At 35.4% G+C, this 24,489-nt stretch overlaps 1 protein-coding gene across 1 annotated transcript in view; it reads left to right on the top strand.

Annotated features, from left to right (window-relative positions):
* The window catches only part of ITGBL1 (integrin subunit beta like 1), a 262,437-nt gene that overhangs the window by 217,691 nt on the left and 20,257 nt on the right, over nucleotides 1-24,489 (top strand). Inside the window, exon 8 of the mRNA XM_028526960.2 lies at nucleotides 19,099-19,215. Coding sequence (XP_028382761.1) covers nucleotides 19,099-19,215 — 117 coding nt within the window. The remainder of the gene's footprint in view (nucleotides 1-19,098; nucleotides 19,216-24,489) is intronic.

Here is a 24,489-nt window from a genome sequence, read left to right on the forward strand (position 1 = left end):
ACATTTAGTTTCATATTGATAAATATGTCTAGACACTTACTTATATATTTTATAATTTTAAAATAGTTTTTATTTTGAAATAATTTTAAGTTTAAAAGACAAGTATAGTACAAAGAACTTTTTATACATGAACAATTTGAGGATAAGTTGCTCAGATGGTTTCATCATCTCCAAATTTAAATGTATATATGCATCTACATTCTCATGTATGTATACACTTATGTACGTACACAATATTTTTTCTAGTACTCTATGATTTGGGGAAATCAGCACTGGTAAATTTAGAAACAAAATATAATAAATAAATTATCAGTAGAAAATATTACTTTATAAAGTAATTTTTCTTATTGTAAAAGATTGGCTTACCAATGGAAAATATTTATTGTTATATGGATTACACTTTCAATTACATGGTAATTTAAAAATAATTTACTAATTATCCATGATGTGAGAAGAAAACCTACACTTGTTTCAAATCAACTTAATTAGCACTCCTTAAATTTGTATAAGCAAGTGATATATTCACTCATACTTTTGAATTTTAAAAAAGTAACAAAAGCCAAGAATTTAAAAGTGATTAGGCCTGATTCCACCCCAAATAAAATTCATCTCAAGAAAAATTTTATAGAACCATTTCTATAATTATATCACCCAGAACACTTTCTTTCACTGGTGAATACCATTTATTTCCCATGTCAGTCCTTTGCCATTTATCCCATAGAGTCTTTTATGGTGAATTACAGTTGCATATGTTTATACTTGAACTATAATAGGATGGAATCATTAAAGTCAATATCAAGAATTGGTTCATGTGTGATACAATTTGTGTTGCAGGATCCTAAGACTTCTTTTTTTCTGAAGCACAGTACCGCCCACTGTCCAGTCAATGGGTTTACTAGCGATGAAGGAGATTCTTATTCTAATTGATCTTGCCCACTTCACGATGGGCCATGTTGATTAATTACTTAAGCTTCACATTTCTTACTTTAGTCATTTATTGACTTTTTAACCTTGAACCCGTCACTTAATTTCTGAATTAATTGGTAAATGAGTGATTATTGCTACCTAATTTTATTGCCACCTAATTATAGCATGATATTGCTACCTATATTTACCTAATTTATAGTTAGAATAAAATGAATCAAGCAATCATAGTTCTTATTTTGGAAGCTGTCTTAAAGTTGAAATAATGAGATAATCTAACTTAGAAGCCTAATAATTGGCCCCTCTGTGATAATTTGCTTGATACCTTGGAAAACCTTTAGGGAAAAGTAAGACCTGTGCTCCCATGTTCCATTTTCAATTTAGACATTCTAGAACAGACAACAAAAAAGGATGTTAGTAAAATATTTGCTGAAATGTATATTTGCCACACATGGCTCATGATTGATTACTACTTTTTTACTAAGGAAACACAAGCAGAAGAATTGACATTTATCTATATTTTTAAAAGTCATGAGCAATCCTTCCTTCGCTAGTAATTGTAATGTCAGTGTGGCTTAAATTATAAGTCTTACTGCTCATTTTGAAATGAAAGGTGAAAGGTACCTCTTCACTTTCAATTGTCTGACACAAGATTACTTTATTCTCACAAAAATATTTGGACTTAGATGAAATTGTATAGAATATTATTGTACTCATGTGTTTAATTTCTTCTTATAGAAATTTCAAGAGAATTTAGGATGCATTTGGCAGCAGCTTTTTCTAGTGCAGTCTGGTTGCTATGGTAAATCTATTATTTTAGGTAAAGGAGGACTGTGTTAGTGAAGTGCTAATTTCTGTTTTAGATGAGACTAATTACTCTCCAACTATTGATTATGTACTGCAAGTGTGGCTTTTACCATTTGAAAAGTGAAAGAACAGTCATGGAGTGTTCCTGCTTTTACCCGGCTGGCAGGTGCATTTGATGATATTGTGCTCCTCTTAAACAACCACAGACTGGATCAGGAAATACAGTTGTGTTTTAGAGGAATGCAATGAGATAAGAGAGGTATGAATTTTATGTGAGCAATTAAAATCCAAGCCTCCAACATGTTTTTTCACAAAATATAAATGATATCTATTGCTTGTTAAACATCACTGTGGCAGACCCTGTTCTATGTACTTTATATGCATTGTATTTAGCCTTTACCATAATCCTATATTATTATTATTGTATTCCCATCATGCAACCATGATAAATGGGGTTTAACTTACACTTCCAGGAAAATACATTTAACAGTAGAAGTGCCAAGTTTAAAATCCAGATTTATTTAAAATCAGAACTTATGCTTTTAGTTGTATCCATGCTGTAAAATGTATTTCCCTTCCTCTTTGCATGCCCAGGTGACTTTTGCCAGGGAACTTCTCTAATCCTATAGGGTGTATGTACTCATGTATTTTGCTTTTATTCCCTCTACTATTCAATTTTTTAATGTCCTACTTAAGTGTATCTTCAGCATCTAGCACAATACTTTACCAATAGTAGATATTCAAAAAGTGATTGTTAAATGAATAAGAAAATGATTAAAACAATGCAGTTTTCAGGGTTGATTGGACTTGATTGGATCTATTCCTTTTTTTTTAAGAAGGCTTTTATTTTTTATTTTTATTTTTTTAATTTTTAATTTATTTTATTTTAATCATTGTTCAAGTACATTTTTCTCCCTTTTACTCCCATTCCAGCCCACCCACCCAACCCTCCCCACTTCCCTCCCATTACCACCCTCCCCCTAGTTTTTGTCCATGTGTCCTTTAAATTTGTTCCTGGAAACCCTTCCCATTCTCCTCTGAAATACCCTCTTCTCTCCCCTCTGGTAACTGTCAGTCTGTCCTCTATTTCAGTGACTTTGGTTATATTTTGCTTGTTTCTTTGTTTTGTTGTTTAGGTTTCTGTTAAAGGTGAGATCATATGGTATTTGTCTTTCACTGCCTGGCTTGTTTCGCTTAGCATAATGCTTTCCAGCTCCATCCAAGCTGTTGCAAAGGGTAGGAGCTCCTTCTTTCTTTCTGCTACATAGAATTCCATTGTGTAAATGTACCATAGTTTTTTGATCCATTCATTCACTGATGGGCATCTAGGTTGCTTCCAGCACCTAGCTATGGTAAATTGTGCTGCTATAAATATCGGGGTGCAAATGTTCTTTTGTATTGGTGTTTTAGTGTTCTTAGGATACAGTCCTAGCAGTGGAATTGCAGGGTCAAAAGGCAGATCCATTTTTAGTTTTCTGAGGAAGTTCCATACTGCTTTCCATAGTGGTTGTACCAGTCTGCAGTCCTACCAAAGAAGCAGAAAGCCTGAACAAACCAATAACAGCAAAAGAAATTGAAGCAGTAATCAAAAAACTCCCAACACACAAAAGCCCTGGACCAGATGGTTTCACAGGAGAATTCTACAAAGCATTTAAGGAAGAGCTAACCCCTATCCTTCACAGACTATTTCAAAAAAATCCCCAAAAATGGAAGACTCCCAAAACTCTTTTTATGAAGATCTATTCTTGAGTAAGAACATATATGTGTTTTCTCTATGGCGTACTTTGAAGGAGGTTAAAGATTTCAGAAACTTCAACTATTTTAATGAACCAAAGAACTTACCAACAAGGCATAATTATTGTAAATTTGTGGCTTACTTCCATGGAATTTACTAAGAGATATAAATAAGTGACTATTGATAAAATCATCATGTATTATTTCTATTGTGAATAATCCATTTTTGTCCTTGGTCTATTTTTCTTGTAGGTGTACATCATGTGTTATTTGTGTTTGAGGTCTTGCATATAATAATTTTTACTTATCTCTTTTGTTTGTGTGAACATTTTGTCTCAGTTCATTATTTATATTTTTGTCTTATATTATTTGTTGCTTTACATAATTTAAATATATATTTATGGTTAAATTTGTCAATGTTTATCTTTATGTTTCTGGTTTGTTGTCATATCTATAGTCTTTCCCATTTGAGAATTATGAAAACTCCCACCTATATTCTTGTCTAGTATTTTATATTTTAAACTTTTACTTTTGAATATTGAATCCACTGCGAATTTATTTAGTTGTAAGGAATTAAGGAAAGGAAATCATTAATTTTGCAACATTAATTTTACCAGCCTCATTTCTTAAATAATCCAGTATTCACAAAGTATATGGCATATTAATTTACAGCATTATGAATCATTGTAATCACACACCAAACCATAACCAACATGCAGAAATAATGCCAGAATACCAAGAACAACCTCTTACCTCTCCCCAAATACCATGCACACCTTCCCCTATAAAGATGGTCATCATTCTCACTTTCATGGTAATCACCTCTACACCTGCCTTTAGTTTTCCACCTAAGTATGTATTTGTAAACACTAAGGTGTTTAGCTTTGCCTGTTTTGAAATGATATCATCTAATTATATTTATTATTTGTGGCTGACTTTTTACACTCTCCATTTTTAAGATGAAAGTATAATGTGCAAGTAATGGTGCTTCCTTCATTTTCATCATTGTACAGAGTTCCACTTAAGTATATAACTGATATTTATCTATTCTAATATTGATGAACATTTGGGACATTTCTTTTTTGCCACTAGTAGAAATAGTGTTGCTCTGATTGATCTGGAACATCTCTTGGAACAAATGCACACACTTTTCTCCAGGAATATAACCAAGAATTGAGTTCATGGTTCATATATTATATATATTGCCTTACCAAATAATGCTAAATAGTCTCCCCAAATGTCCTACCGATTTATACTTTCACCAGCTGTAAAACAAAATAAAATAAACAAACAAACAAAAACCCTGTTTGGATTTCTAAACTATTGCCAAACTTGCTATGGTCAGTTCTTAAATGCTTGCTAATCTGATTGGCTTGAGATGAAATTTCATTGTGATTTCAGTTTGTATTTCTCATATGATTAAGAGCAGAGAATCTTTATATATGTCTACTGACCATGTGAATTTCTCACTAAAACAAATGTTGAGAATGTTTAACATTTAAATAACATAACTTATTGTTTCATAATAAATTTTCACTATGAAAAGAAGTCAGTAATTTTGCTCAAAACAAGTAAGATTTTGATATTTGAAGTATCATTCTGGAACATTTTTATTTGGAATTAATACTTAGTGAAATTAAATACAAAATTATATAGAAATTATGGACTTATATAACTTCTACTTAGCATTAGTTGTACTCCCAAATCTAATAAAATGAAAATGGATTCTTAATAATTGTTGAATTCCCTATAAGAGGTATTTTGGAGTAAGTGCATCAGTGTTTTAAATTTTAATCTAGTACTTGTGGAAAACACATACACATCTTTGACATGTGTTTAGCTATCTAAATGATTTTGAGAAAGTTTAAATTAAGAAGATTTAAATTAAGATATATCTTATTTGTTAAAATTATTAATTGCACAAAGAGTTACAAACTTTGCCTTTTGTAATTGTATGGACTTGGAGGGGTTTTTTTTGTATTTTATAATACAAATGTCCAATTTGAAATGTTTAAGTAAAATCTATTTTTATCAAAATGTCCAGATAGCTCATTATTTCATTATTCTTTTTGCCAGCATAAAATATAATTTATAAAAATTGAATCCATTATAAAATGATATCACTAGACTTTCTATGTGTGCTTAAATATAATCTACTTTATTAAAATTTATTAAGAGTATACAGATTCAACATAAAGTAAATTTAGGTAAATTTGGTTGGATGATGATGATGTTTAACTAAATTAATATTTTCTCAGATAGTTATTTCTATTCCTTCTGTCTGCTCCTGAATGAAATTAAAAAAAAAAAAACTACTTGGTTTATTTTTATTTTTTGAACATATCTTTCTTTAGATTTTTTTCTCTCAACTTGTTATATAAAATAGCACTTATTAGTGGTAGACAAGTACACTTCCATTACCCTTTATTCTTATAGCAATATTTTTAACTTTTTAAAAAGATTTCATTTATTCATTTTCAGGGAGAGGGAAAGAGAGAGAGAAAGAGAGGGAGAGAAACATCAGCGTTTGGCTGCCTCTTTTGTACCCCCTAATGGGGACCTTGCCTGCAACCCAGGCATGTACCCTGACTGGGAATCGAACCAGCAATATTTTGGTTCCCAGGCTGGTGTACAATCCACTGAGCCACATCAGCCAGGGGTCTTATAAGGATATTAATTTGATAGTCACCTGAGAAGCTGCAGTTATAGCTCTATAACATTAAAACATTTACAGAAATAAAAATATCAATAATAATATTATTTATAAATAAAGGAAAGAGATTAGATTCAAATTCTTACTTAAAATAGATAACAATCTGCATGTCAGCATTTTCTACTATATCAACAGAAATATTTGCTGGCAGCTAACAGGATATAAATCTCACCATCAACCTGTAAAAAGCTTACTATTTATGGTAGGGTTCAGACATGTACTTACCTAATATAGAGATGGTATTCATTGATCTGCTAGTGGTGCGAACAAAGTACAATACTATGAGATCAGGGAGAGGAAACATTCTGCCAGGTAACCAAACAGGGGTGACAGGGAAGATTTCATAGAAGAGATTAGATTTCAGCTGGCTTTGGAACACTGGGTAGTATTTTATAGACAAAGTGGGTGCTGGAATGCACAAGAGAGAGAAGTGGAGCACCTAATCAAAATCTCTGAACATTGGATATGTGCTGGGAGAGGTGAATTGGACCAAGTGTGGAGAGAGCTCTGTCAAGAAATTTGTCCTGTCTTGAACACCACACAGAACCATCACATGAAATGGAGCTATGTAATCATAGGTATGTTTTCAAAAAGTGAATTTTTTGAAAGTTTAAATTGAAAGGAGAATAGTTAACAAAAGGAAGAAATCTAATTTGTCATGAAGATTTTAAGTCTCAGTGAGAGATTGGATGATGTTGATCTTCTCTTAGATGAAAGAAACTGGGGAAGAGGAGTATGTTTGTGAATAAAGATGATAAATTTACTATGGGACATAGTTCATTGATGTTACTGTGGGAAACACAAATGAAGGTATTCAGGCAATTGGAAATGCTTGTGTACTGGGGAGAGACATCCTATTCTAAATTTAATTTCTACCACTAAAACTCATGGTTTTTGTGAATATTACCAAACTATTTACAGGTTATGATTGCTGAATGCATTTATCAATAATATTGATTTAAACATTAGGAGAAATATGTGAAATACAATTAATTTGGCTATATTTGTAAAGGTGAGTGAGTAGAAGGGTATAATTTTCATGAGTATGGAAAAATTTACTATGGATCTTTTTTAAAACATTTTTTATTGTTCTTCAAGTACAGTTTCTGCCATTTACTCCCATCCCAGCCCACCCCACCAGCCCTCTCCACCTCACTCTCATTTCCACCCCCCCCATGTTATTGTCCATGTGTCTTTTATACTTGTTCCTGCAAACCCTTACCCTTCTCCCCTGAAATTCCCTCCCCTCTCGCCTCTGGTCACTGTCAGCCTGTTCTCTATTTCAGTGTCTTTGGTTATATTTTGCTTATTTGTTTTGTTGTTTAGGTTCCTGTTAAAGGTGAGATCATATGGGATTTGTCTGTCACTGCCTGGCTTATTTTGCTTAGCATAGTGCTTTCCAGCTCCATCCAGGCTGTTGCAAAGGGTAGGAGCTCCTTCTTTCTTTCTGCTGCATAGAATTCCATTGTTTAAGTGTACCATAGTTTTTTGATCCATTCATTTACTGATGGGCACCTAGGTTTCTTCTAGGACTTGGCTGTTGTAAATTATGCTGCTATGAACATTGTGGTGCATAGGTTCTTTTGGATTGGTGTTTCACGGTTCTTAGGATATAATCCTAGCAGTGGAATTTCTGGGTCAAAAGGCAGTTCCATTTTTAGTTTTCTGAGAAAATTCCATACCCTTGTCCATAATGGTTGCACCAATCTGCAATCACATCAACAGGGCACCGGGATTCCCTTTTCTCCTCAACCTCTCCGACATTTGTTGTTTGTAGCTTTGTTTATGATGGCCACTCTCAATGGTGTCAAGTAGTATCTCATTGTGTTTTAATTTGAATCTCTCTGATGGCTAGTGATACTGAGCACCTTTTCATATGTTTCTGGACCCTCTTTCTTCCTTGGAGAAGTATCTATTCAAGTCTTTTGCCCATTTTTTAAATTAGGTTGCTTGTCTTCTTAGAGTGGAGTCATGTGAGTTCTTTATATATTTTGGAGACCAGTCCTTTATCTGAGATATCATTGGCAACTTTATTTTCCCATATGGTTAGTTCTCTCTTCATTTTAATGCTGTTTTCTTTATCTATGAAGAAGCTTCTTATTTTGGTGGGATCCCATTTGTTTATTATTTCCTTTATGTCCCTTGCTCTAGGGGACACATCAGTGAAAATATTGCTGCATGGAATGTTTGAGAATTTCCTGCCTATGTTCTCCTCTAGGACTTTTATGGTGTCATGACTTCCATCTAAATCTTTTATCCACCTTGAATTTACTTTCGTGTATAGTATAAGTTGGTGCTTGGTTTCATTTTTTTGCATGTCCAGCTATCCCAACACCATTTGTTGAAGAGGCTATTTTTACTCCATTTTATGCTACTGCCCCCTTTGTCAAATATTAGTTGACTGAAGAGATTTGGATTTATTTCTGGGCTCTCTATTCTGTTCCATTAGTCTATGTGTCTGTCCTTATGCCAGTTCCAGGTTGTTTTGATTATAGTGGCCTTGTAATACTGTTTGGCACCAGGTGTTGTGATCCCCCCTATTTTGCTCTTCATTCTCAAAATTGCTGCAGCTATTCAAGGTAATGTATGCTTTCATATATTTTTTTTTATTTTAATCATTGTTCAAGTACAGTTTTCTCCCCCCTACTCCCATTCCAGCCCACCCACCCAACCCTCCCCTCCTTCCCCCCTATTACCCCCCACCCCTAGTTTTTGTCCATGTGTCCTCCAAATTTGTTCCTGTAAACCCTACCCATTCCCCCCTGATATTCCCTCTTCTCTCCCCTCTGGTCACTGTCAGACTATCCCCTATTTCAGTGTCTTTGGTTATATTTTGCTAGTTTTTTTTTGTTTTGTTGTTTAGATTCCTGTTAAAGGTGATATCATGTGGTATTTGTCTTTCACTGCCTGGCTTGTTTCGCTTAGCATAATGCTTTCCAGCTCCATCCATGCTGTTGCAAAGGGTAGGAGCTCCTTCTTTCTTTCTGCTGCATAGAATTCCATTGTGTAAATGTACCATAGTTTTTTGATCCATTCATTCACTGATGGGCATCTAGGTTGCTTCCAGCACCTAGCTATTGTAAATTGTGCTGCTATGAACATCGGGGTGCAAATGTTCTTTTGTATTGGTGTTTCAGTGTTCTTAGGATATAGTCCCAGCAGTGGAATTGCCAGGTCAAAAGGCAGATCCATTTTTAGTTTTCTGAGGAAGTTACATACTGCTTTCCACAGTGGTTGTACCAGTCTGCAGTCCCACCAACAGTGCACTAGGGACCCCCTTTCTCCACAGCCTCTCCAACACTTGTTGTTTGTTGCTTTGTTTATGATGGCCATTCTGACTGGTGTGAAGTGGTATCTCATTGTGGTTTTAATCTGCATCTCTCTGATGGCTAGCCATATTGAGCATCGTTTCATGTGTCTTTGGATTTTCTGTATGTCCTCCTTGGAGAAGTGTCTGTTCAAGTCCTTTGCCCATTTTTTAATTGGGTTACTTGTCTTCTTAGAGTGGAGTCATGTAAGTTCTTTATATATTTTGAAGATTAAACCCTTGTCTGAGGTATCATTGGCAAATATGTTTTCCCATACAGTTGCTTCTCTTTTTATTTTGATACTGTTTTCTTTTTAGCTGTGCAAAAGCTTTTAATTTTGATGAGGTCCCATTTGTTTATTCTTTCCTTTATGTCCCTTGCTCTAGGAGACAAGTCAGTAAAAAAGTTTCTTCGTTAAATATCTGAGATTTTCCTACCTACGTTCTCTTCTAGGACTTTAATGGTGTCACGCGTTATATTTAAGTCTTTTATCCACCTTGAATCTATTTTTGTATGAGGTGTAAGTTGGTGCTCGAGTTTCATTTTTTTGCACGTAGCTGTCCAGTTCTCCCAACACCATGTGTTGAAGAGGCTATTTTTATTCCATTTTATGTTGCTGCTTCCTTTGTCAAATATTAATTGACCGTAGAGGCTTGGGTTTATTTCTGGGCTCTCTGTCCTGTTCCATTGGTCCATGTGCCTGTTTTTATGCCAGTACCAGGCAGTTTTGATTGCAGTGGCCTTGTAGCATAGTTTAGTGTCAGGTATTGTGATCCCTCCTACTTTACTCTTCTTTCTCAAAATTGCAGCAGCTATTCGGGGTCGTTTATGGTTCCATATAAATTGTTGAAGTGTTTGTTCTATGTCTGTGAAATATGCCATTGGTACTTTAATAGGTATTGCATTGAATGTGTAAATTGCTTTTGGTAGTATGGACATTTTGATGATATTAATCCTTCCAATCCATGAACACGGTATATGTTTCCATTTGTTTGTGTCTTCCTTGATTTCTTTCCTCAGTGTTATGTAGTTCTCTGAATACAGGTCTTTTACCTCTTTGGTTAGGTTTATTCCTAGGTATTTTATTTTTCTTTTTGCTAGTTCAAATGGGATTTTTTTCTTGATTTCTGCTTCTGCTGTTTCATTGCTTTCACATAAATTTTTGAAGCATTTGTTTTATATCTGAAAAATATGCCATTGGTATTTTAATAGATAGGGCATTGAATCTACAATTGCTTTGGGTAGTATGGATATGTTGATGATATTAATTCTTCCAATCCATAAACATGATATATATTTCCATTTGCTTGTGTCTTCCTTAATTTCTTTCTTCATTGTTATGTAGTTTTCTAAGTACAGGTCTTTTACCTCCTTGCTGAGGTTTATTCCTATTTTATTTTTCTTGTTGCTATATCAAATGGGATTTTTTCCCCTGATTTCTGTTTCTGATATTTCATTGTTGGGATACAAAAATGCCTTTGATTTTTGAATATTGACTTTGTATCCTGCTGTTTTGCCAGATTCATTTACTAGGTCAAGTAGTATTTTTTGGTGGATTTTATAGGATTTTCTGTGTATAGTATCATGTCATCTGCAAACAATGACAGTTTTGTTTCCTCTTTTCCAATTTTGATGCCTTTTATTTCCTTTTCTTGTCTGATTGCTGTGGCTAGGGCTTCCAATACTATTGAATAGAAGTCGTGAAAGTAGACAAACTTGTCTGGTTCCTGATCTCAGTGGGAGAGTGTTTAGATTTTGCCCATTGTGTATGATGTTGGCTGTAGGTGTCTCATATATGGCCTTTATTATGTTGAGGAATGCTCCCTCTATACCCACTTTGCTGAGTGTTTATATAAAAAATGGGTGCTATACATTATCAAATGATTTTTATGCATCTATTGATAAGATCATGTGATTTTTTTCTTTGCATTTCTTTATGTCATGTATTACATTTACTGTATTGTGAATATTGTACCGTCCTTTCATCCCTGGGATGAATACCAGTTGGGCATAGTGTATGATCATTTAATGTATTGGTAGATGCAGTTTGCCAATATTTTGTTGAGGATTTTAGCATCAGTATTCATCAGCGATATTGGCCTGAAGTTTTCCTTCTTTGTTGTGTCTTTATGTGGTTTGGGGATTAGGATTATTCTGGGTTCATAAAAAGAGTTTGGGAGTCTTCCATCTTCTTGGATTTTCTGTAATAATCTGTGAAGGATAGGGGTTAGCTCTTCCTTAAATGCTTTGTAAAATTCTCCTGTGAAAGCATCCAGTCTAGGGCTTTTCTGTGTTTGGAGTTTTTTGATTACTGCTTCAATTTCGTCACAGGTTATTGGTCTGTTCAGGCTTTCTGCTTCTTCTTCAATGAGTTTTGGAAGATTATATATTTCTAGAAATTTGTTCATCTCCCCTAGGTCTCCAAATTTCTTGGCATGTAATTCTTTGTAGTAATTTCTTACCATCTTTTATATTTTTGTGGTATCAGTTGTAATCTTTCCTCTTTCATTTCTGATTGGGCTTATGTGGTTCCTCTTTTTTTCTTCATGAGTCTGCTTAATGGCTTGTAAATTTTGTTTATCTTTTCAAGGGACCAGCTCCTGGATTTATTGATCCTTAGAATTTTCCTTTTATTCTCAATAGCATTTATTTCTGCTTTGATCTTGGTTATTTCCCTTCTTCTACTTGCTCTGGGCTGTCTTTGTTGTTTCTCAAGTTCTTTTAGGTAGGGTTAGGTGTTTTATTTGAAATGTTTCTATCTTTTTTAGGTAAGCCTATATTGCTATGAACTTACCTCTCAGGACTGCCTTTGCTGTGCCCCATAAGTTTTGGCCTGCTGTGAGTGCATATTCATTTGTTTCCAGAAACTTTTTGATTTCTTCCTTGATCTCATTCTTGACCCATTCATTGTTTAATAGCATGGTATTCAATCTCTATGAGTTTGAGTGTTTTTGAGTTTTTTCCTTGAGGTTGGTTTATAGTTTCAGTCCCTTGTGGTCAGAGGAAATGCTTGATATGATTTCAATTTTCCTGAATTTTTTGAGGCTTGTTTTGTGTTCTATCATGTGGTCTATGTTTGAAAATGCTCCATGTACATTTGAATAGAGTGTGTATTTTGTTTCTTTCAGATGAAAGGTTCTATGTATATGAGTTAGGTCCACTTGATCTAGGACATTGTTCAGTGCCACAATATTTTTGTTGACATTTCTTTGGAAGATCTTTCAATTTTTGACAGTGAAGTGTTGAAATTCCCCACTACAACTGTGTTGCTATCAATATCTTTCTTGAAGTGCTCTAAGATTTTCTCTATGTATTTGGGTGCTCCTATGTTGGGTGCATATATATTTACAAAGTTTATGTCTTCTTGATGGATTCTTTCCTTGAGTATTATGAAGTGACCTTCTGGGTCTTTTTTTATGACCCTTTGTTTGAAGTCTATTTTGTCTGATACGAGTATTGCTACCCCAGCTTTTTGTCCCCTATTTGCTTGGAATGTTTGTTTCCAGCTCTTCACTTTCAGTCTCTGTAGGTGTTTTGTTCTGAGGTAGGTCTTTTTTAGGCAGCATATGTGTGGGTCATGTTTTCTTATCTATTGAGCTAATCTATGTCTTTTGATTGCAGCATTGAATTTGTATATGTTTTAGGTTATTATTGATATATACTTATTCATTGCCATTTTTTGTACCTGTGTTCCTCTCTTCCTCACTCTTCCTTCCTTTTCTTAGAGCAGTCCCTTTAGCATCTCTTGCAGAGCTGGTTTGGTGGAGGTATATTCTTTTAGATTTCTTTTGTCTTGGAAACTCCTTATTTGGCCTTCCATTTTAATTCAGAGTCTTGCTGGGTAGAGTAATCTTGGTTGCAAGTCTCTGGTTTTCATTACTTGGAATATTTCTTGCCAATCTCTTCTGGCTTGGAAGGTTTCCATTGAGAAGTCAGCAGCTAGTCTTGAGGCTCTCTTGTATGTTACTCCTGTTTCCCCTTGCTGCCTTTAAGATTCTCTCTTTGTCTTTGAATTTTGCCGTTTTAATTATGATGTGTCTTGAAGTGGGCCTCTTTGGGTTCCACTTGATTGGGACTCTCTGTGTTTCCTGGATTTGTGTGACTTTTTCTCTCATCAAATTGGGGGAGTTTTCCATTGTTACTTTTTCAAAAAAGTTTTCTATCCCTTCCTTTTCTTCTCTTTCTGGTATCCCTGTTCTATGGATATTGTTCTGTTTCATATTTTCTTCCAGTTCCCTTACCACCTGTTCATTCTTTCTGAGTCTCTTTTCCTTTTCTTGTTGTATCTGGGTGTTTTTCTCCACCTTGTCTTCCAACTTGCTGATTTGATTCTGCTTCCTCCATATGTTTTTTTTTTTCATTTCTGAGATTTTATTGTTCATTTCTTTCAGATTTTTGTTTGTTGTTTCTATTTTGTTTTTCATGCCGATGTACTTCTCACTCAGTTGCTTGTAATTGTGTGTGATTTTTTTGAGCATCTTCATAACCGTTATTTGGAATTCTGTATCTGATAGTTTGGCTTCCTCCATTTCGTTTAGTCTTTTACTTGGGAGTGTTCCATTCCTTTTGATTGTATGTTCTTTCTTTGTCTCCCTATTTTAGGTGATTCTTTTTGTTTGTTTCTGATCTTCCTGATGTTTCCCTTTGCTAGTTATCTTTGTAGGGTGAACTTCTATGGTAGGAATTCTGTGGGGTCAGTGGTGTGTTCTCTTTGATCTCCTTGTCCGGACACTCTAGGTTTGCCCTTTCTTCTGTTTGTGTGGTCGCTTTTGTGTTACTTGAGTTTTTACCTTCTGGTCCCTCTGTGGGTGGTTTTTCTCCTTTAGCAGGTATACTGTCGTTTGCAGCTCCCACCTATTCTTGTACACAATCAGTGGCAGGGGGTAGGCAAAATGGTTTAAGATAGCAGTGGAGTATTTTATGGTGTTTAAAGTACTAGGAAGTAGAGAAGAGATAGGAAATTCTTTGGATAAGTATGGCATTAACTGTGATATTTCACCCAACTAGCCACTTTTTGTAAAAGGTGAAAGAGAGATAAGACTCTTGTTAGAGGGGAGGAGGATTGTGAGCTGAATGCAGAAAACAGAACACTTGTGCAAGGTTAGATGATGATATATAGTGAGAGTAAAGGATAGAAATTAGGCATAGTCTCAGAAAGAAAAGAGTTAACTGTAACAATAATTATGTTCAGGATTAAATTGAAGTGAGCTGAGATCATGGAGGGTTGCTGTGTAGTATGTACAATTGTATGGGACAGCAATTATTTACAGTAGTTTTGGAACAACAATAATATGACAAGAAATATATGATTTGGATAAACAGAATACAAAGTACACGATCAAGAGTTGTGTGTTATTGGAACACAAGTGAAGAGAAAGAAGGAAAATTAAAATACAATAAAGAGAGAATAAAGAAAAACAAACAATGCAATTAAACAGAGAAATAAAAAAAGGAAAATTAAACATAAGGAAGAGAAATTTTAAAAATACTAATAAAATGAAAGTGGTAATCAGAGGGGTGAGGGGAGAGAATTTCAGGGGGATTTTAGGGGAAAAGAGGGAGGGTCTATAAGAATAAGTATAAAGGACACATGAACAAAAATTAGAGCAGGTGGAAATGGGAGGGAGGTGGGGAGGGCTGGGTGGGTGGGCTAGGATGGGAGTAAAAGACAGAAAACTGTACTTGAACAATTAAAATTTTAAAAAATAATCAAATAATTAAAGTAATAATAATAATAAATACACATAAACAATAACATGTCAGTTTCTTGGGATAGCAAAGTGACATTTGTCTCAGTTTCTCAGTTTTTGGCTTTAGCCTTGTGCTCCCCGTTTCGATCTGTCTCTGGGCCCTTCACAACTCCAAGTCTTATTGTCTCACTTGGGGGAAGAAAAAAAGGGAAAAAAAGAGAGAGTAACTAAAATAAAAAAAAAATAATAAGCATCCTGCTGATTTTAAACCTGTTCAGGAAGTTCTGCTGGTCTTCCTAGATGCAACAGGAAGACAGGGGCTGGGTTTTGTCTTTCTCCCTTTCTATGGTTTTGTGAGGATGGGGACCAGATCTGCGCCACGATATTCAGTTTCTCGGCCTCTGGCCCAGCTCCTCTATGAGCTGCCAGGCTCAAATCAACCATTCAGCTGTGCACAGTGCAAGACAAGCTGGGTGTGTGGTTCCACTCAGCCACTCAGCCTCTGGGCACCCAGCACAAGACAAGCCAGGTGCTGAATTCTACTGGCCCACTCAGCCTCTGGACGTGCAGAGCTGAAATCACCCTGACAAAGAACCAGCTGCTGCTCCAGAGTTCCTTGCAAAGCAGCTGCCCATGGTTCTTAACAAGTGCACAGCTTTTCACACAGCCCAACTTTCCAACTGATCAGGAGGCTGTCTGAGTCAGGATCACACACAGCCCAACTCCTCCCTTTCCAGGTGTCACCTGGCTGCTCCATTTCTCTGGTGCTGGTGTCCACAGACCAAGAGGATGTGTATTGCCTCTGTGTGTCTCCTAGTTCATCTCTATCCCCCCCAGCAACTTCCAGCATCCAGGTCCCTCCTGTTGCGGGGCTGCCCTCCCTGCTCTGGTGGGGGAGGGAGCTAGTGATCTAACTCTCCTCCCATATGCTGTGGCAGGAGCTGGGCGGGGGGCTGCAGCTGCCTTGGTCCCAGAGCAGAACCCAGGGACCTTAACATCCCAGCACAATCTCTTCACTGTCTGTTTTTCAATGTCTTCTGCAATTTTTGGCCTCCGAACTTCATATTACCTGGGATTCTGTTGGCTGTTCACTCTGTTCCTGAATCAGCTAGGTGTTCCAGCTGGTGGGAACTGGGCTCTATTCCCACCTACCTCCTACCATCTTCTGAATCTTTACTTTGGATCTCGAAGGATGAGTAGATACTCACCTGGAATGTATATGTCGTGGTAGTGATTGGACTGAAATTGTGAACTGAGGCAGCAAAATAATACACTTTAAAATGTGGACGGCATGTAGAATGTAATTTTCTTTACACTTCAATAAATTATTTTTTCTTTATGGATTGTTTTTCCCTTTTCCATCAGAAGCTACTATATCCTATAAACTGTATTAAGGCTACATCTATAAAGTTAATTCAGATATTAGTTTCCTTAATGTGTCATTTTAAAACTCCAACAAAAATAATTTCAATAGGGTTAATTATTCTCTTATAGCTGAAAAATATACATTAATTATAATTTATCAGAAAAATAATGTACCTAGGATTGAATATTAACATTATCCAAGTTTATGGAAGAAATGCAAGACAGAAACTACCCATTGTAAAAATAATGAAATGCAGATATTTGAACATATGTGTCAGTATTTACTTTATTCTTTCCAGAGAAACACATAAACCAATCATGTATATCAGAAAACTTCCTGTATACCTTACAATGTTAGTAAAATTGTCACCATAAATACATATACTCTCAAACTTAAAAATTGATGTCTTCGTAACTGGGACTGTATTATTACCTCCAAGAAGTAATGTGATTGATATTTCTGACATCTATCCATGAAAGACTATTTAACTGTACCAAGCCATACTGCTAATAGTTCTAGGATTTGTGTCTTTGTCTCCACAATCTGGATAATTATTGTTATTCACACATCTGCCCGTGGTAAGGGTTAGCACGTTTATGTATACTGGCTCAGAATATCTGGGTTCTAGCACTGACACTCTAATGTCTACTTCTCTGGCCTTAGGCAAATTATTTAGCCTCAGCATGATTGAGTTTCCTCATCTATTAAATAAAATTGCAGTAAGTCATGGATCTCCCTGATATTTTACAAGAAAATAAATGTGTGATGGTATATTTTTCCAGGAGACATCTGAGGTCTACCAGTTAGAGCTCTGGATTGCAAACAAAGGAAACCAATTTTATTAACTGGCATGAGAAAGAATTTTATTAGAAGTGTTTAGGTTCAGAATGCAATCTTGGACAATCAACTCATGCAGCACACCAAGGAAGCAGGATACTGACAAGAACCAGCTCCTTCTGACATCACTTTTGAACTCCAGCCACTGTGTGCCAAGTTCCATTGCTCCTGGACACCCACACTATGCTGTTGCATAGACCCTGTGCCTTTGCAGTCACCCTGAAAAATCAAAGCCCTGCCAAGAGTGTCTGGTGTATCCCTGTTTTGTCTGCCAGGTCTTAGGAAGAGGGAATGCCATTGGGCCAGAAAAGGGGCTCTGTCTTCTGCTGAATTTGAAACTGCCTCCAAGTAGAAAGAGAGACTGGTCAAAGGGCAGCCAGTACAACAGTCTTTCACCAGCTTCTCAAAGGGATCATGACCACAATACTTTTGCCAGAAAAGACTATGAATCACTGCATTAGATGATCTCTAATTACAGCTCTGAAATTATATGATTCTAAATACTAATTTTCCTTTCTTCCATCATCTACAAACTCAGAATTTCTTTACCAAGATACAAATGCAGCAACAGAATGACTAACAGCATTGTGGGGTCAGCCCTGAAACATCTCATAATCATTTCAGTGGGTGTGTAATTATGATGGTTGGGCTAATGACAGAGAGTAACAGATGTCTCGCAGTAGTCACCCAGCTGAATTTTTGGCAAACCAGCACAAATTCCTCAAACAAAAATAATGTACTTTTTCATACAGTCTTCTACAGTTTATTACTCAGTTTTTCTACAGAGTAATAAACCCATACACAGGTGCTGTGTTATGAGTTTATTAAGGTGTGATATGGCTCAATAATTATATGTTCACACTTTAAGATGAATGAGAATGGGTATAAATTTAAATCTGTCTCTTTTGAGCTGAATTACCACAGAAAGTAACTTGGCCTCAGTATGCATCCATTTCCTGTTTAGTAAAATGATAGCTGTAATTCTAGTCAATGAGTGGTATTATGAAAGCAAAATGATGGAATTAAAAGAATTATAGTGTTTGAAACATAGGTACAGCTCAAGAAATTATGATGAAAGTCATAATGATAATAAGTAATTTCCAAACCTGTGAAAAAAACTCATTCCAAAAATTGTTTATACTTTTAATTTTTAAGTCAAGAATGACAAAGATACTTAGGTCATATGTCTTGATATATGTTCTATGTTAAAGTGTGTTTTATAAACTATAAAACTGATGCCAAATAATCACTAAAATATCATGTTGTAATATACAAATGAACATTTTTTCTTTATGTGGTAGATACACCTAAAATAAAAATATTTTTTAAGTGACCACATTATGCTAAATTATGTCAAAATATATAAAATTGATTCAGTTACATTAAACGGTTTCACAAAACTAAGTTGAATATAAAATATACAGTGTTTAAATAACTGAATTAATCTTCAAAGATGAATGAAACAAAAAGGTAGAAAGTAGTAAATGTGAAGGACTTCTGAGCCAGCAATTATCACTTTCACTCTCAACCACCTTGGCTTTTGTGTTTGATCTTCAACTTATTGTTGGCAGGTAAGAAAAGTTATTTGCTGTACAATAGTTAGGCACAGCCTAGAACTGGTACAGGAGGTCTGGGTTTAATAGTGTGGTTGTTCCCTTTGAAAACCTTGCTGGTTCTGTGAGTCTCATAGTGAATGTGCTCTCTCTTTGTGTTTTGTAGGTAAATGTGAATGTGGCAAATGCACTTGCTACCCACCAGGAGATCGCAGGGTATATGGGAAGACATGTGAGTGTGATGATCGCCGCTGTGAAGACCTCAACAGTGTAGTCTGTGGAGGTGAGCAAATTAACAGCTTTCTGCTACTGCATGCAACTTGCTTCACCTGTCTTTCTTATTCTACCTATTCCTTTTTTAAAAAATTCCATTAAAAGAAATTAAACAGAAATTAATACACAGTCAGACTTAAAAACATTATAGTTATGTTTGTAATGACCTTTATGTTCTTGGACTCCGAGACCCTAATAATAGCTTACTGAAAGTAAGAAACTGTGCCAAGAGCCCTGGCTGGGTGACTCAGTTGGTTGGAGCATCATTCTGTACACCAAAATGTTACAGGTTTGATTTTGGTCAAGGCACATACCTAGGTTGCAGGTTTGATGCCTGGTCAGGGTGCATATAGGAGGCAACCAATTGATGTTTCTCTTTCACATCAGTGTTTCCCTCTCTTTCTCTCTCTCCCTTTCTCTCTCTCTAAAAAAACAATAAAAATATCCTTGGATGAGGATTCATTTAAAAAAAAAGAAAAGTGTACAAAGAAAGAATAGGGCTGATAGCAGGTGGTCAGTAAACGTAACACAGCCAGACAGAGTCCCAGAGGTAGAAGGTTGAGTTTTTACCTGATCTTCCTTCATCCAGGAGAGGGAGTGGGAGTCAATATTATTATTCTCTTAGTTTGGTCTTATAAGATCTGATATTGTAGAGATGATCCATGCTGATTACAGCTCCTTCCAGGTTTCCAGTACCTGAGTTGAACTGGATGTAAACTCAGACTAAATGAATATATAATAGCTACCCCTTTTCAAGATAATTATCATAATGCTATTGAGCACTTTAGTGGAAAGAACAAAATGAAAGTACAATTTATGAAATGCAGAGACACTATTGCTATCATCTATCTAATATTCATATGTATCTATCTATTTTCTCTCTAACCAACTGTAAACACTTGGAATTTGGCCAAAAGCTTTTTATTTCTTTTCTTTGAGATCCAAGGGAAAGGTCCTTTTTAATGACTATTGTGTCAGGTGATTTATCTCATGCAGTCCTCATGGCAGCCACCTTAAGCAGTTTCTCCTGCTTTTTTCATCGTACAAGTGGAAAAGTGAGTGAGGCTTGTGCTGTTAATGTCCCATATCTAAAAAGTGGCAGACCCAGGATTTGAGCACTTGATGTTCAGTTCACATATCTTTCCCTATATCACAGTTTTCCCTAGGGTGACATTAAACTTTTTTGACTTTACCTCAACATTACTTTTAGTTTAGATTGTCCCTTCAATGGTATTACTTACCAGAAATATCTAAGCAGAGAATAATCTTTTTATTAAGGACATTATCTGTATTGACTCATTTAATTCTCACAATGCTATATATATAAAGTCTGCCTGGCACCTAAGAAAACCATATACATGTCTTTTATCATCATTATCATTTTCTCTGACATGCAGTGTCTACCTCACATGGGTCTCCCTGCCCATCTACTTTGGTGGCTTGGTTGAATTGGTTGATATTGTAGAAATCTGTTACATCAATATATCCTTTAACATTCCAGGAAGTAGGTTATTTGCTTTCCTTGTTACTTACTTCTTAATCTCTCCTTGTGATGGTTAGTCCTATTATTTAGAGAGAGAGTTCTGGGAGAGAGACAGTGAAATATCCTCATGCTCATGTGTATCCTAAAGAACATAAGCTAGAAAAGCTACATAAAATTTACAATCCACATGGACACTCTGTTTAGTATTACTCAACAATATGGGCCCCAAACATAGCCAACTATTACCATTTGTGGTAGTTACAGTCCATAAAGTCATCATGAAAACTGAATTGGTAGATACTTAATCACTGCTCCAATGGGAAAAAGAAGAGTAAGATCCTTCCTCTAGTCACAACATTTTCATGAGTAGATCAATAATACATAAGCTTGCTTTATGTGTTCTGTTCAGAGATATCTTGTGTAATATTTACTTGACTCATTAACATTGAACTCATGGTCAAAACCCCTATAACTCACGCCTAAACAAAGATTATGTGACGTATTTTCTCCATAAGCACATTACAGCCTTCTTGTAGTCAGGAACACTGGATAGCACTTCAGCACTATAGTTAGGGTCTATCTTAAACATTAAAATCACTAACAAAATTCACAAAAATGTTAAAAACATGACACTTAATATACTGCAAAAAAGACACTATTTTACAGCTTTAGAGCTGAAACAGAAGGCAGAGTATGACCTTCTTTGACCTTGGCTTGGAATGTAAAACCTAGTCAACTCATTTTTTTTTTGCCAGTCTGCCTGTATTCTCAAATGTTCTGGAAAGCTTCACAAGTATTTATTACAAATACATTTTAGGGAGTAAGAAAATTCTCAAACACAGGATCTGTGAATAATGAGGATTCACTATATTTACCTTAAACCTCACTAGAAATATCACTTCCCACTTTAGCTTTGCACTTGGCCTCATACTGTGATTTTTTTTAACAACAGATAATAAAGGTACTGTGATTTTAATTATTCTCTTTTCTGTACATTTCTTCATAGAAGGAATTATATGAGCCCTAACTATTATAGTTTTGAATTTTGTTTATGTCTCAGCTATTTCCTGTAAGGGACATACAAGAAACATGTCATTAATTAAAATATTTGAACCTGTAGTAATGTTATTAAAGTACACAACATAGTAAACCAATTGATAAAGAAATCACAAATTACCATGCCTTTCATGAGCATTTATATAAATGTACTTTAATATTTAGAAATATAAAATGGCAATACAGTACAGTAGTTAAGATGATAGACTTAAGCGTGTTTATCTTGGTAGTAAATGGCATATATCTATGCCATTTACTACCTACCTAATTTGAGGCAATTTATATAATCCCCATTTTTATCTATGAAAGGATGATCATACTGATAGCTACCTTGTAGGGTTTTGTGAGGTTAAATGAGTTAGGATAGTACCTGGTACATAGTGTCGTATATATACACAAATATTGTCATAATTATTATATACATGTAAAGAGAGTGACAGATAGAACCAGCTCAGGCAGAAATTTATGCTGTGGTCTACTGTGAACTCTATGAGCTATATGACAGAAGTCCATAATTGCTTGTCTGTGCCTTTTGTAACAACAATTTATTTGGAACTTTGATGGGCTGGCCTTCAATTTTGGATGACATTGATGATTTCTCCTTTCTGATATTTCTCCTCAGATTTGACATTGAACTATCAAATCAAAATGGACTGTCATCTATTTCAGAGGTAGTTTCAGTGTTTCTTACTCTGCAGTGGATCTGCCCAAGCAGGGAGGAGTAAAATTAAGAAAACACTGGCCATTAGTATTCCTCAAATCAAAATATGCCAGTATTTCTTACTCTATTTAAAAATACCCATTATTATAAAGAAGCCTCTCATTGTTTAGTAATATCCTTTTATGTAGAAAGCACATAGTATAACCAAATCAGCAAATACTTATTCCATGTAAAGCCCTCCAGTGCCCTTCAAATTCACACGTCCTTAAATAGTTTTGGTCGCTTAATAGCATTACCTCTGACATGTATGGTAGCATTCCTCTTGGTTCAATCTCAAACCCATGGAAAGTTGCTATATCACCAACTATTCCACATAACCAACTCTCCCTGAGTTTGTTAATTCCTGGTTGCCCAAATCCTTGATGATTTCCAGTTCTTATTCTACATGAGCACTTTTAAGCACAGAATTGTAGTTACTCTACTCTGAAACCCCAATAAATTATCTTCTCCCTGGGTCTCAGAAAAACTTCCCCATCCATTTTTTTTCAGATTTTTCCTTTAACCACTTAATTTCTTATTTTCACTCATCTTCCAGAGCTTACCAATTAATCTTGGCATTTCCCTTGAAATGACTCTTGGGTGTCATTTCTGCCTGCTATTTGTTGCCCTTGAGTAACCTCAGCTTCTTCCACTCTCATCTTTAGGTCAATGTCTCCCAAGATGATTTCTTATCATCATTCCCCCTGGCCTCAGACTCTTCTTTTCAAATTCTAATTATTTTTATATGGAAATTTCAGGTTTTGCATGGTTAAAATAATCATTTATTTATTCATTAATTCAACAAATATTTATTGAGTCCCTGACATTTGCCAGCAGTGGAGAGTCAGTGGTGAATCTATTGCAGTTGATAATTAAGCTTGAAAGGCATACATTGACAAAGGGATGACAATGAGGTGAGTGGTCTGAAAGGAGAAGCACCAGTTCAGTGGAAGATGCATAATAGTGGAATTTAATAGACTGGCATTAAGGAAGTCTTCTCTGATGTCTTCATATCTGGGTGATGTTTATATGATGCATAATATGTGCTTTACATGTATTAAAAAGATAGGCATCACACAAACATACTTGGCAGTAATAGGATGAACAGAATTTAGGTGAGGAAATGTGGATGTGACAGCAGTCACAGAGAACAGTGTGTTTCAAGGAGCATGGGACACTGGGACAGTTATATGTTCAAGAAACATTTGTGAACCAGGGAGAAACTATGATTAGAGATTATAAAGCAAAAGGGAAAAGGGCATGACATGGTTTATAAATCACACCAATGATTTGGGGCTTTACTAAAAGAATGATTGGAAGCTGTAGAAGGGGTTTAAATAAGGCAATAACACAATCACTTTATTTAAGAAGTACCTGTGAGCACCAACTGAAATAATTCAATATAAATTGCTGGGATATACTTGTGAGGTGTGGGTGAATATGGCTGAATCCTAGTGAGAGATGAGGGTGGTATAGCTAAATGGAAGTTAGTAGAGTAGAAAAGGTATTAGATATATTAGAGAAAGTATTAGAAACAATATAGACAATTGGCTAACAAAACTCCTTACCTTGCATCAAAAAACTCTAACCTGTTAAATTCTTAGCTATGTTTCCCTGGAAACAGATGCAGATGGTATATGCCAATATTACCAGGAAGCATTGCTCATGATATAATGACCTATGATTGATAAATTTCAACTGCGTTGGAAGGGATGATGAATGTCTGATGGGAATGCTATGATTTTGGCTTCCATGAGTGCTGTGACTCTACCAACAGGCATGTCGTTTGCAGAGTTTCTGGAAGCTATGCTAAGAAATTGCTAGAAAAAGGTTTTAGCTCCTGTGGAGCATGAGGCTTCTTCTAAACCAGAGAAGTCTCAACATTAGTGCAACATGGATCTCATTTCTGTGCATCTAAGCAGTGTTATCTGTAGAGAAGATAATCCCCTGCTCTCACGTTGAGTTGTTTGTTTGTTTTTGTTTTTGTTTTTAGAATTTGCCAATTCTTTTTTTAAAGATTTTATTTATTTATTTTTAGAGAGGGA

Source organism: Phyllostomus discolor, chromosome 11 (assembly GCF_004126475.2).
Source record: "Phyllostomus discolor isolate MPI-MPIP mPhyDis1 chromosome 11, mPhyDis1.pri.v3, whole genome shotgun sequence".
Classification (NCBI taxonomy): domain Eukaryota; kingdom Metazoa; phylum Chordata; class Mammalia; order Chiroptera; family Phyllostomidae; genus Phyllostomus; species Phyllostomus discolor.